The sequence below is a fragment of the Pleurodeles waltl genome, chromosome 1_2, assembly GCF_031143425.1.
Source record: "Pleurodeles waltl isolate 20211129_DDA chromosome 1_2, aPleWal1.hap1.20221129, whole genome shotgun sequence".
In the NCBI taxonomy this organism is placed as follows: Eukaryota; Metazoa; Chordata; class Amphibia; order Caudata; family Salamandridae; genus Pleurodeles; species Pleurodeles waltl.
Window position 1 is genome coordinate 1356202706 of NC_090437.1, and position 13708 is coordinate 1356216413.

General features: G+C 44.4%; 1 protein-coding gene across 1 annotated transcript in view; it reads right to left on the reverse strand.

Annotated features, from left to right (window-relative positions):
• The window catches only part of LOC138252902 (uncharacterized), a 216205-nt gene that overhangs the window by 95669 nt on the left and 106828 nt on the right, over positions 1-13708 (reverse strand). The window contains exon 5 of the mRNA XM_069205776.1: positions 9659-9972. Coding sequence (XP_069061877.1) covers positions 9659-9972 — 314 coding nt within the window. The remainder of the gene's footprint in view (positions 1-9658; positions 9973-13708) is intronic.

Here is a 13708-nt window from a genome sequence, read left to right on the forward strand (position 1 = left end):
GAGGAGTAATCTCTTAATGATGACCTTGACGTTAAAGACCAGGATGGTGTTCATCTTCTGCAAGATATGTATCTTCTGGATCTAGATCAGGATCTAGTTGTTCTACGAGACCTATAACGGTGTCGAACTGGACTCCTATATCTTTCAGATATTTGAGGACTTACACAAAGTGCAGTACCTGTAGCTGTTGGAGGTACTGTTTAGGTACTGGAGTAACTCTAGGTGATGGTGTTGTGTTAGGCAATGGAGCTGTTGCAGGCACTGGCCTCCTAATCTGAGGCCGCCTTGGTGAACCACTCACAGGTGATGCAGACTTATAAACTGACTGAGGGCTTACAGAGACCAGGGTTATTGAAGAAATTTGGACATCTGGAGACTTTTGTATGGGTTCCACAGCTTGTGCCTCTGTTGCTGTTGAAAATTGTTCCTTTAATGTTGAGTGGTGTGATGTTGCCTTTGTTTTTCGATGTCAACTGTTGTAACAATGTCCAATATTCCCTTTCCCTTTTCCTTTTGAATAAAGGTTTTTCTGGAAGGCATCCTAAGGTCAGCTTTTCATTATTAACATGTATTGTATTGAGTCATTTTGTTTGAAAGGATAAAAGTAAAAGTGATCTGGCCATTTTCTACCTTTTGTGTATATATATATATATATATATATATATATAAACCAACTGATGCTCACTGCTCTGGTGACTAAGAGATGCATTTGCCTTTTAAAAAGTAGCAGCAGGAGAGGGTGGCACTGCTCAGAAGTCTACGCAGCCAGGATACCATATCAGAAGCGGATTCTGATCACTGAGATGAACTGGCTCGCTGTGTGGGATCTCCTCCGGTTACCAAGCTGATGCTTCCTGGATAATTTCAGAGGGTAGTCCACACGACAATACAGGCAAGGAGGCAATAGACTGGGACAACCGGTTGGCAGAGCTCAGATCTACCGGAGTAGTGGTTGAACTCCAGACGAACAGGCCCATTCCCCCGGTCTTGCTGATGACTGTTCCCAGGCGGGGAACGCTGTTAATAGTTTATCCCATCTTGAATGTTCATTTCTAATTACCTCTCCACACTATCCAAGAGGGAGCGACACCCTCTTACCTTATCACTCCCAAGCCCATGCAAGGGGACACTCACACACTGCACGAACCATACGACGTACAGCACAGCGACACAGATTAACCTTCCCACTGATAACCATACTTAGTCTTACTGTAAGAGGCCTTAACGCCCCAGTGAGGAGGCATGCCCTTCTGCTGCAGCTTAGAGACCTGAAGAGTGATATATGTCTACTACACGACAGGACAGGACACACTTACTTCGCCAAGACTGAAAAAAAATGAGGACACGCTGGTTTGACCGTCAGTTTCATTCATCGGGTCCTGGATGGTGGGCGGGGTGGTGATCTTGTTGGCCACAAATTTCCCAGGGAAAGTGATTCGGGTGCAGGCTGAGATCCTGTGGATGCTTCGTTTGCTACAAATTCACTTGCAAGGGGACAGACTGACAGTAGCTAACATTTATGGGCCAAATGAGCACCAAGAATGCTTCCTAAAAGATGCATTGGGTCGAGTCCTAGAGATGTCCGAAGAAGGTATTGTAGTCGGCGGAGACTTTGATATAGCCCCAGACCCTCACCTAGACAGGTCCATCCAGAGATATGACCAGACAGGCGCATTCTCACTGGGTTTTCAGGAATAGCTTGAGAGGGCTGGACTGACTGACATCTGGCGTCGACACCTCTCAGTGGACAGAACATACTCTTTCTTCTCAGCCGCTCATCAAACATATGCCCGTATAGACGTTTTCCTCACCTCTCCATGCATTACCACCCTGTCCACCAGTTCTGCCATTGGAGTGGCCTCAATCTCAGACCATTCCCCACTCACGCTCTCTCTTACTCTACCCGCCTACACACCAAATAGACGACACTGGTGTCTTAACATAAGACTTCTAACGTATGAGAACACTTTGGCTGAAATTAGGAACACGATAAACTACTTTCTAACTATAAATGATACTCCCATAACCAATATCACGACCTTCTGGGAAACCTTGAAAGCAGTCATTAGAGGTCAATTCATAGAGATAGCAGCGAGACAGAATGCCATGCGTCAACAGCTAGAAGACGACATAAGGGCCCTGGAGGTGACACATAGACAGACTAGGTCCCTGGCCGTGAGGAAGCAACTCATCACACAACAAAAGCAGCTACGGGTTTTGGGTGAGGATAAGGCGGAATACGCCCTACTCGTAACCAAGCAAAAGTTCTACACTGGGGGGAACAGGGTGGGTTGTCTGCTGGCCCATAGACTCCGTACGCAAGCACCTGGTAGACCCGGACCAAACTGGGTTCACACCTAAACGGTCCTGTAGCGATAACACTGAGAGACTATGTCACTTGCTAGACAGGGTCCATCGTTCAAAAACTCCTGCTCTTCTTCTCTCCATTGATGCAGAAAAGACCATTGACTGAGTTCAATGGCAGCTTTTCCACGCAGTCTTAAGTAAAATTGGGCTTGGCCCAAGGTTCCGTGAGTGGATTTGATGCAATTATGACAAACCCAGAGCCATGGTCGCTGTGAATGAGGGACTGTCCGAGCAATTCCCCATATTAAGGGCCACTCAACAAGGATGCCCCCTCTCGCCTCTTTTATTTGCTTTATATATAGAGCCTTTTGCTGAGCATATGCGGCAGCATCCAGATATTTCTGGAGTGTCAATGGGCGGTAGATTGCATAAACTGGCTCTCTACACAGAAGATATGCTCTTCACCTGACCCGGCCTCAGACCTCTCTCCCCGGAGTCATGGCAGAACTGACAGCCTTTGGTAGGGTATCAGGTTTTAAAACCAAACTTGCTAAACCGCCCATATTGACCTCACTCCTCCAGAGGTTGAGAGGACATCCTTGGAGGCCACCCTCCCCTTTTTGTGTCCTGCACAGGGAATTACATACTTAGGACTGCGGATGCTCTCCACAATAGAGGCCCCAATAGACAATAACTACAACAAGATACTTGACATTACAGGCTCAGACTTAGCAAAGTGGAAGACGCATGGCCTCTCCTGGCTGGAGCACCTAGCCACAGTCAAGATGAGACTCCTGCCTAAGATACTCTACCTTATGCAGACCCTGCCATTGCAACCACCCCCTAACCTCCTAGACAAAATGCAAACGCTCATTTGGGAGTACATTTGGGGCGGAAACAGGGCCAGAATGTCCAGAGCCCAGGCATACCTTCCTCAGACCGAGGGAGGGTTGGGAGTCCCACACCTATTGAGCTACTACCATGCTGCACAGCTGTGCTACATGAATGAATGGAGCCGACACTTGATGGAGAAATGCTGGTGTTTTTTCGACCAGGCGGTGGCGGGAGTCCACATCTGGAAGGTACCCTGGTTGCCTAAGAAGCACTGACCACCAGGTGTGTATGTTTCACTGATTTTGAGGGCCACAATGAGTGCATGGGACAAAGTACAGGTTCTGAAAGGGCTCTCCACACCGGTCTCCCCACAGACACCAATCATGGGAAACCCAGGCTTCCTCCCCGCACTTGACCACCCTGCCTTCATACCTTGGCAAGAAGCGAACTGCAAGTGGATAGGTGACCTTTTTGACGAGGTCGGAGTCATGGACTTCCAAGCGGGGTACGGTCTCCCGACATCTACCTATTGGCAATTCATGGCCATTCACCACTAGGTGACCTCGCCCCTGCTATGTCCACATGCGAGTCGACCCCTTATGAGATTTGAACAATGGTTACTGACCAAAGATACAGAAAAACAGCTCTTGTCCGACACTTATGCCCTACTGACCACGTCAACTACACTCTTCGTAACACCAGCCAGATGCAGATGGTAGAGGGAATACGAGCATACATTTACAGACAAGGAATGGTGCGATGTTCTTCTGCGGGAGCGGATCACAGCACAAGTCACGAACATCAAAGAAATGTTTTTGAAAATAGCCCACTACATGTATCATACACCTGCACCGGCGGCCAAGGCGAGGGCGCAAGGCGGCAGCAAATGCTGGTGTTGGACAGGAAGGTACACTTACTCACATATTATGGCACAGCCCAAAGATCGTCTCATTTTGCCAGTCCATCCTCCAAGCGATGGAGGATATATACGACACAACCAAACTGTGCTTCCCAAGCTAAGTACTACTAGGCCTCCCCAACACTCAAACATATCCTCTCCTCACACCTAAGGGTAGGGCTATTACCTTGGCGCTGGGGGCTGCTAAACAACTGCTGATCTCACATTGGTGTACTGAGATCTTTCTCACCCACACTGACTGGCTGCATAGGCTATGGACTCTTATGGGTATGGAAAAACTGACAGTGGCAGCAACTGACTCACTGCCCCTCTTTGATCAAACTTGGGGACCATATATCCAATACTTGTCGGATGAATTCAGGGAACTAACTTGCCCATCCTACTTACGCATCCTTCGACTGATGAGTCCCGCCCAGACTTCCCTTTGAACAGGCTGACCAATGAGACCCTAAGGTTTTCCCGCTTGCAACTTACGTTCTGAGTATACATATTGAGTGAGGTAATTTTTACACTGTAGGTGCCGCACCCTCCTCTCCCTTCCCTCCCCCCTCCATCTTCCCCTTCTTCTATGTTACTTGTCTCCCCACCGGCCAGTCATTGTAGGTGAGAGAAACTGTACCGTTCTTGCTTTTTTTCAAAATCAATAGAAGAGATCTTAAACCTAAAAATTTGCAGCATAAACATCTACTCATAGAAGTATAACCTGATGAGACAGATTCTGCTGGCAGTGTATTCCACTCATGCCATGCTGACACTATGTTGGTTTAGGGATCATCAAGTATTCACAAGGTCAAACATTCCTGTATTTGTATTTGATCTCATTGTGATCTAGTGTTTAAAGTAAATATTTCTGTGTTTCATCATCATCATCATCTCAGCAGTCTGAGAGCTCAGACAGAAACTGTATAATGTGGGACCCTGAAGAGGAGATCAGGAGACACTGAATGGTGTGGGCAGAGAGGAAATAAAGTGTCATTGGTTTTGACCATTTGCCATAGTTGAGGTAAATACACTTTGATCCTTTTAAAAATAGAGATACTTCAACTTGTATCAAGATACACAAGACTGACAAGAAATGACGACTAGAAGAGTTCTATCAGTGAATCACTGCTATGTATCTGCTGTTCAAATGATGGAACAATGTAGAACCAGACACAGATTCAATCTAGACTAAAGGGATAATTTGCAGCCTTTTAATCTTGTGGCTTCTCCAAAGACTACTCCATGACTCTCTGAGGCTTGCAGGGGGCTATTTCAACTGGGGATATTCCCTGGTTGGTTCCAGAGATCCAGGTAGAATGAGTATCTCACTGTGAGTATCTCAGTGTGAAGTTGGAAATCTTCGGCTAACTCACACACTGAAATGTGGATACTTGAAAAATGTAAGATTACTTAAATAGAAAAAAAAACTACAATATCAAACAATTTTATTTAACTAGAAATGCAATACATTACTAGACATATGTGGCTTTTTTAAATTTGTTGTTGCTTTTGGTTGTATTTTAATGTATTTGGGGTTAGATGTACGAAAAAATGGGTTTGCAAACCTGGATGCTGGATGGTGTCCCTGACACCATCTGCGAATCGGAAGGGGGTCGCAAAGACCCACCTCATTAATATTCGCAGCACTCACAGGTATGGTGGCCTGCTGGAGACAGTAGACCACCATGTCTGTGACTGCTTGTTAACCGCTTGAGTGCCTTGGACGAGGTGATCTCGTCCAAGGCACCAGTTCCCGGGTGCCTTGGACGAGATCACCTTGTCCTGCACCCGGGAACTGGAGGAGCGCTAGCTCTCCCCCCATGGGCTCACCCCCCCCCCCCCGGTCGTGGATGGTAGGGGAAGCCCTTAGGCAAGGGTCGCTCCCCTAGGAGGCAAATTATATTTAGGCCATTTCTGCCTCATTTTTATGAGGCCAATCTGCCCCCAAGGGGGACAGAAAGCACTAGACACCAGGGAGTTTTTTTTTTACGTGAATTTCACGCAAGGGGAGCGACCCCTTAGGCAAGGGTCGCTCCCCTGGGGGGCAAATTTATTTTAGGCCATTTATCCCCCCCCATTGGGGCAGATCGGCCTATTGTTATTGGGCCGATCTGCCCCCGGGGGGGGCAGAAACCTCTAGGCGCCAGGGCAAATTGTTTGGTGTTTTTTTTTGTTTGTTTGTTTTTTTAGAGATGGGGAGCGACCCATTAGGCAAGGGTTGCTCCCCTGGGGACAAATTGTATTTAGGCCATTTCTGCAGATTTTAGGTCAATCTGCCCCCAAGGGGGCAGAAACCACTAGGCACCGGGGACTTCTTTTCTTGCGCCAATGTCATGCAAGGGGAGCGACCCCGTAGGCAAGGGTCGCTCCCGGGGGGCTTGGGGGGGCATATTTATTTTAGGCCATTTCTGCCCCCCCCCGTGGCCGGCTGAGCTAGAGGCCAAAATCCACAGATAGGCACTTTGTAAAAAACAGCTCTGTTTTCTGTGAAAAAATGTGATGTGTCCAGGTTGTGTTTTGGGCAATTTCATTTCGTGGGCACTAGGCCTACCCACACAAGTGAGGTATCATTTTTATCGGGAGACTTGGGGGAACGCTGGGTAGAAGGAAATTTGTTTCTCCTCTCAGATTCCAGAACTTTCTGTCACCGAAAGATGAGGAAAACATGTTTTTTTAGCCAAATTTTGAGGTTTGCAAAGGATTCTGGGTAACAGAACCTGGTCAGAGCCCCACAAGTCACCCCATCTTGGATTTCCCTAGGTCTCTAGTTTTCAGAAATGCACAGGTTTGGTAGGTTTCCCTAGGTGCTGGCTGAGCTACAGGCCAAAATCTACAGGTAGGCACTTTGCAAAAAACACCTCTGTTTTCTTTAAAAAAATGTGATGTGTCCACTTTGCGTTTTGGGGCATTTCCTGTCGCGGGCGCTAGGCCTACACACACAAGTGAGGTATCATGTTTATCGGGAGACTTGGGGGAACATAGAATAGCAAAACAAGTGTTATTTCCCCTTGTCTTTCTCTACATTTTCTCCTTCCAAATATAAGAGAGTATGTAAAAAAGACGTCTATTTGAGAAATGGCCTGTAATTCACATGCTAGTATGGGCACCCCGGAATTCAGAGATGTGCAAATAACCACTGCTCCTCAACACCTTATCTTGTGCCCATCTTGGAAATACAAAGGTTTTCTTGATAGCTATTTTTCACTCTTTGTATTTCAGCAAATGAATTGCTTTGTACCCGGTATAGAATGAAAACCCACTTCAGGGTGCAGCACATTAATTGCCTCTGGGTACCTAGGGTTCTTGATGAACCTAGAAGCCCTATATATCCCGCAACCAGAGGAGTCCAGCAGACCTAACGGTATATTGCTTTAAAAGATCTGACATTGCTGGAGAAAGTTACAGTGTAAAACGTAGAGAAAAAATGCTGTTTTTTTCACCTCAATTTCAATATTTTTTTTTTCAGTTGTTATTTTCTGTAGGAAACCCTTGTAGGATCTACACAAATTACTCCTTGCTGAATTCAAGATTTTGTCTACTTTTCAGAAATGGTTGAGTTTCTGGGATTCAGCATTAGTTTCATGCCCATTTCTGTCAATGACTGGAAGGAGGCTGAAAGCACAAAAAATCGTAAAAATGGGGTATGTCCCAGTAAAATGCCAAATTTGTGTTGCAAAAATTGGGTTTTCTGATTCAAGTCTGCCTGTTCTTGAAAGCTGGGAAGCTGGCGATTTTAGCACCGCAAACCCTTTGTTGATGCCATTTTCAGGGAAAAAACCACAAGCCTACTTCTGCAGCCCGTTTTTCCCACTTAAAAAAAAAATGTCACTGTATTTTGGCTAATTTCTTGGCCTCCTTCAGGGGAAACCACAAAGTCTGGGTATTTCTAGAATCCCTAGGATGTTGGAAAAAAAGGACGCAAATTTGGCTTGGCTAGCTTATGTGGACAAAAAGTTATGAGGGCCTAAGCGCGAACTGCCCCAAATAGCCAAAAAAAGGCCTGGCACAGGAGGGGGAAAAGGTCTGGCAGCGAAGGGGTTAATAAAGCAGTTTTTTTTTTGTATTGCAGCCCGTTTTCTTTAAAGGAAAACAAGTTGCAATACACACAAACAATTGAAACGTTTTTGTTTCATTTTTTCAGAGCCATTCACAAAGGGGGAGGGGTCCCATTTGAAATGGGTGCTAACTGTGAATTGCTTTGCTTTGCGACCAGGTCACCGACTCGCAAAAAGGGGAATGAGCATTGCGATGTGCGTTTTGCACGGCGCAAACAGCATAATTCGCTGTTTGCACCATGCAAAACTCTTTTTACATCTGGCCCTAAGAGTTGTGATGTTGTTATTGATTATTTAAGCTCAGTCTTTCAGACTCCTGCTGGGCAGGGGTGGTTTCATCCATAATGGTTTAGCTAAAGTTGCCTTTTGCTCGATTGTAACTTGCCCCATCAGATGTTAACAGCTATGATCAGACCAATGTTTCTTGTCCTTCTTTGTCACATCACACAACTTATCACCAATGATGGCATAGGCTTCATCTCACCTAATACCTGATTCCAATAAGTGTGTCAGCCTACAGCTAAGACATCGCTACTCCTTCTTGGGTTTCTAGACATTGAATAATATAACAGGGTCTGCAGAGAGTCGCAAGTATTTCAGTGCGTTTTTTTTTTCTCTAGAACAATCTCCCTCGTTTTTATGTCTCCTTTTGTTTTCCTATTGCTCCCTCATTCTTTGTACTGTCTTCAAACTTTTGGAACAATTAGTCTCCTCTGGTTCAGCCACTTCCCCATCACGGACTCACAGTCATAGAGCTCTTACTGGTGACAATATGTCTCCGTTTTCCACTGTTTGACCGTCTTCCCCTTGATTCTACCACTGCTTGCTTGATTGGCACTGCACATTTCTCACTCAACCATAAACCTCCCCCTGCTGCCCTCACTTCTCCCTTCATCATTACGGAAGGGAACATCGGTGCACCAAACTCCCGACAGGGTGGTTGTGGCTGTAGTGGTGGCCACTCCGCCAGACCTATTACAAGTTCACTGCTAGACTGAGGGGTAGAAACAGAGGCTTCCACCAGTCAGCCTAGCAGGAAACTGGAAGCAGCATTGTCTCTTGCTTAAAATCGAGCCAGCGGCAATTCTGTCACCTGCAGTGCACTCACCCCTTTGCTATGTTCATTGTCTGCACAGCAAACAGTGAACATTGTAATGGTGCAGGGCAGGGGGATACCCGCACTGCCCTGCACCTGTTCTCCGCCAGCCTTTTCATGGTGATAGAAGCACCATGGAAAGGCTGGCAGAGAACAAGGTCGTAATCAGCAGGGCGGCGCTGCATGCAACGACATCCTGGCTGATTGCGATCTCCTCCCAATGTCAGCCTGTCGGGATCACCGATCCATGCAGAGTTGGTGGAACCCTGGCGGTCCTAATGTAGCAGTCGGATTGCCACAGCAGCGGTGGTCCTGACCGACACCGCAAGGCTGATGGTATCAAGACCGCCAGCCTTGTAATGAGGCCCTTTGTGTCTCTCTTGATCCTACATATTCAAATGATGTTCCTCACATTTCTTTCAGGCTACTCATAAGATGTTAGATGACTGGGTTAGTCTACCATACCTCGTTGAACTCGATATGTTCAGAATCATCATCAACATCGTAGTCCATAATGCGCTCTTCATTGGTAAGCCCTAGCTGGAGGCTCCTGTTTCTCATTTTCTCTGATGTTGTTGACAAGCTTTCCCGGATGGAGTTCCTTTCTCTCTCCATTTGTTCTTCAAGCTGTCTCAACCTCTCCTGTTCTTCCTGATGCCGCCTCTCTTCCTCCTTTTGTTTTCGTTTGGCCTCTTCTCTCTGCCTCCTCTCCTCCTCCTCTTGATTCCTCCTCATTTGTTCCGCTTGTTCTCGTTTTATCCGATCTTCTGCTTGTTTCCCTGAAATGTAGTAGAGAAAATGATAAGTACGTATGCCAAGGCATTGTGGCATTAAAATATCCTTTAAATTGATGACTATATTCCATGGCACAGTAGTGTTTTGTGGTTTGTTGTACTAAATGTTGTTGATTCATACAAACAATACAATTAAAGTAAGGCCTTGTTGTGACAAGTAAAACACAACACACATACTGAAGGCCAAGGTCAAGAGTTCCCTTCTGGCATCATGCACTAAGTGGAGTATGGGCAAGTTACTATGCCTCTATACTGCTTCGCCTTAGTGGAAGAATGTTGTAGAAATGATGTCCTTATGCTGTGTGACAGTTATGTCTGCTTGAAAGAGCACAAAGCTGTGTAGTATACCTGTTGCTTTTGTTTTAACCTATTTAATACAACCTCATCTTTTGACCTGAGGCAGGTGATAGCAGCCATCAAAATGCCAAAGTTACAAAGCCACTGGTCCTGGTGGGCTTCTAATTGATATTAGTAGAGAAAAAGTTGTGAATCCCTCTGCTAGTGAATGATTTGAAGAGTGCAGCACTATTTGAAGCACCTATATTCAAAGTCCCAATCGATAATCGTTCTCATCTTGAAAAGTGAATAGGGTAGTCCCTGAGTGATCGCGCCCCATTTCTTTGATAGATTTCACAGTGAAGATCCTTAGTAAACCCTTCTAGACCAGTTAGAGCTCTGTGCTAAAGGATACATCGTTTTTTCAGAAGCCTAGTACAGGTTTTGTGTAGGTCTTGGCACCACATAACAGTGTCTGAGCCTTTATCTAATTATTAATAAATACGCCAGGGCCAAGACGGGCGGTATCCACAGAGGCTTCATGAACTCCTCTTCTCGGCCTTTGACTGGATTCAATTGCTCAAGGCTTTGGCAGAAGATGATTAGCATGGGGGTGGAAAAGCCGCTGGTGTATGTTTTGGGACATTTACATGATGATGTCATGCCACAAATTAGACGTAGTGGGGCTTTTGAATGCACAGAGTCAAACCTGATTGGGCGAGAGGCCCGACAAGGTAGTGTACTAGCCCTGTTCCTTTTCAATTTGCTTAAAATAATGGTTTGCAGTGCTTTCCAGTGGAAATTGGGGCAGACAAACAGATGTTTGGACACCACCTTTTGAATAGAAGAAGACATCATTTGAGACGTGCAACAAAGCAGTCTTTGGGTTCCCTTCTAAGTTAGTATGAGCCATTGGACACCATAATTAATATTTACAAAGCAACGTGTATGTCAGGGTGTTTGGACAAAATATTGAGTTAAAAATACTGGGAGGCAGAAATATCAGAAATTAAATATTGTGAGACACTAATATCCTGATGCAGAAATGTGGGCTGTTAGGTTTCCATGGGCTTATGAGAGGAAGATAATTAAGTTATACTAATTAATGATCAATAGTTAATTATTCCATTGATTTTTAATTGTGTAATTTAAGGTAGGGAACACGTAATGATTTTAATTATATTTTAGGTGTAGGCTCCTAGGTGTGTAGGGGTGTAGGGTGGGAAGTTAATTAAGCAATAAGTAATAATTTCTTAGTCATTTTTAAATAATTATGTTATTGATTTTTAATTATGGTAAATATGGAATACATGTTAATTTTACTTATATTTTAGTCATAGATTACTAGGTCTGTAAATAATTAATTATTAAGTATTATCTGTAAATTAATTATTTAATATAATTTAAATATGTAAATTAAGTAATATGTATTTATTTTAATCATATTTCAGTCAAGGGCTGCTATGTTTGTATAGGTCAAGGCTAGAAGGAAATTAAATAATAATTAATCAGCAATTACCTATTAATTGTTAAATATTTGATTAATTGATTTTAAAGATGTAAAATAAGGAATACTTTTTTCGTTATATTTTAGGTGTGTTTCATTCTAAAATATTTGTGACATCAAACATGATGTGATACTGTAGTAATTTGCAACACCTATTTTTCTCCACTTAAAGGCCTGTAGAATTAGTGAAACCCCAAACATTAACTATAGTATGTAAGAAAGTACCCTCTTTTTAGACTGTTACCCCCAATTTTTGCCTGATGTCAATGTTTTTGATTGTATTCACCTGGGATCCTGCTAACCAGGACACCAGTGATTATGCTCGGTCTCCTCTAAATGTTGTCATTGCATACTGTTAACTCAGTATTTCACTCACAATTGGCATACTGGTGCCCCTTTATAAGTCCCTAGTATATGGTGCCTAGGTACCGAGGGCATTGGGATTCCAGGGGATCACTGTAGGAAAGTACCATCTTGCCTGGCATGTTACCCCCATATTTCACTGTATGTACGTTGTTTTAGTCTATGTGTCACAGGGACCCTGCCAGACAGGGCCTCAGTGCTCAGAAGTATGTGCCATGTATGTGTTCCCTGTGTGATGCCTAACTATTTCACTGAGGCTCTGCTAACCAGAACCTCAATGGTTATGCTCTCTCTGCTTTCCAGATTTGTCACTAACAGGTTAGGGACTAAATTTACCAATTCACATTGGCATACGGGTACACACATATAATTCCCTTGTAAATGGTACTGAGGTACCCAGAGTATTGGGGTTCCAGGAGATCCCTATGGGCTGCAGCATTTCTTTTGCCACCCATAGGGAGCTCTGACAATTCTTGCACAGGCCTGCCACTGCAGCCTGTGTGAAATAACGTCCACGTTATTTAACAGCCATTTACTACTACACATAAGTAACTTATAAGTCACCTATATGTCTAACCTTCATCTGGTGAAGGTTGGGTGCAAAGTTACTTAGTGTGTGGGCACCCTGGCACTAGCACTTGTAACTACTTACCACTTTGTCATTTTGTACTTTTCATAAGAGAATCATATACCAAAGAGTTCAGTGTATGTACACTTAACCAAAAAAGTTTGCTTTTCTTCTCTAAAATGTTTTACAAAGTTCTGAAAAGTTTCTTAAAACTTCTAAAAGTTTTCTAAAAGTTAGAAAAAGTTTTTTTTTAATGTGCTTTAAAAAGTTCTGAAACGTTTTCTCTCTTCTCACTATCTCTAAAGCTTTTGCTATCATGTCTGTGGTAGATTCAGCTCCCAAAACTGTCAATGCTACTTATGGCAGTTTGAATTACAAGAGCTTAAGGAGTCTCTGCTTAGATAGAGGTTTAGTTAGAGGAAAGAACCCTACAAAAGAGTTTCTGTTCAACATGCTTATTGTAGATGATGAGACCTAAGCTGGCCCATCAAATGAGAGGTTAGAACATGTAGAAAGTTCCCAGTCTGATTCAGGAGAGTTCCCTGAGAAGGGTGGGGAGGGTTCTGAACAAGATCTGCCCCCTAGCAGGACACCCAGTAATGTTGGTAGTAATGGAGGTTCCCATCACAGTAGGACATCCTTTATTCCTAGAGGCCAAGTTACCAGGGTCCAGACAGTTAGGGACAGGTCCCCCTATGAAGTTTCCCATTTGTCATCTGTGTCAAAGCATTCCCAGCCCACCCACCCTGAGGATAACTTGTTAGAAAGGGAACTCAAAAAGTTGAGGGTTGAAGAGATCAGACTGAAGCTTAAACAGCAACAGCTGGCCTTGGATAGGGAATCCCTAGACATTGAGAAGGAAAGACAGAGGTTGGGGTTAGGACCCCATGGTGGCAGCAGCAGTATTCCTGATAGTAATCCTGTTAGAGAGCATGATTCCAGGAATCTGCACAAGTTAGTCCCCCCTTACAAGGAGGGGGATGACCTCAACAAGTGGTTTGCTGCAC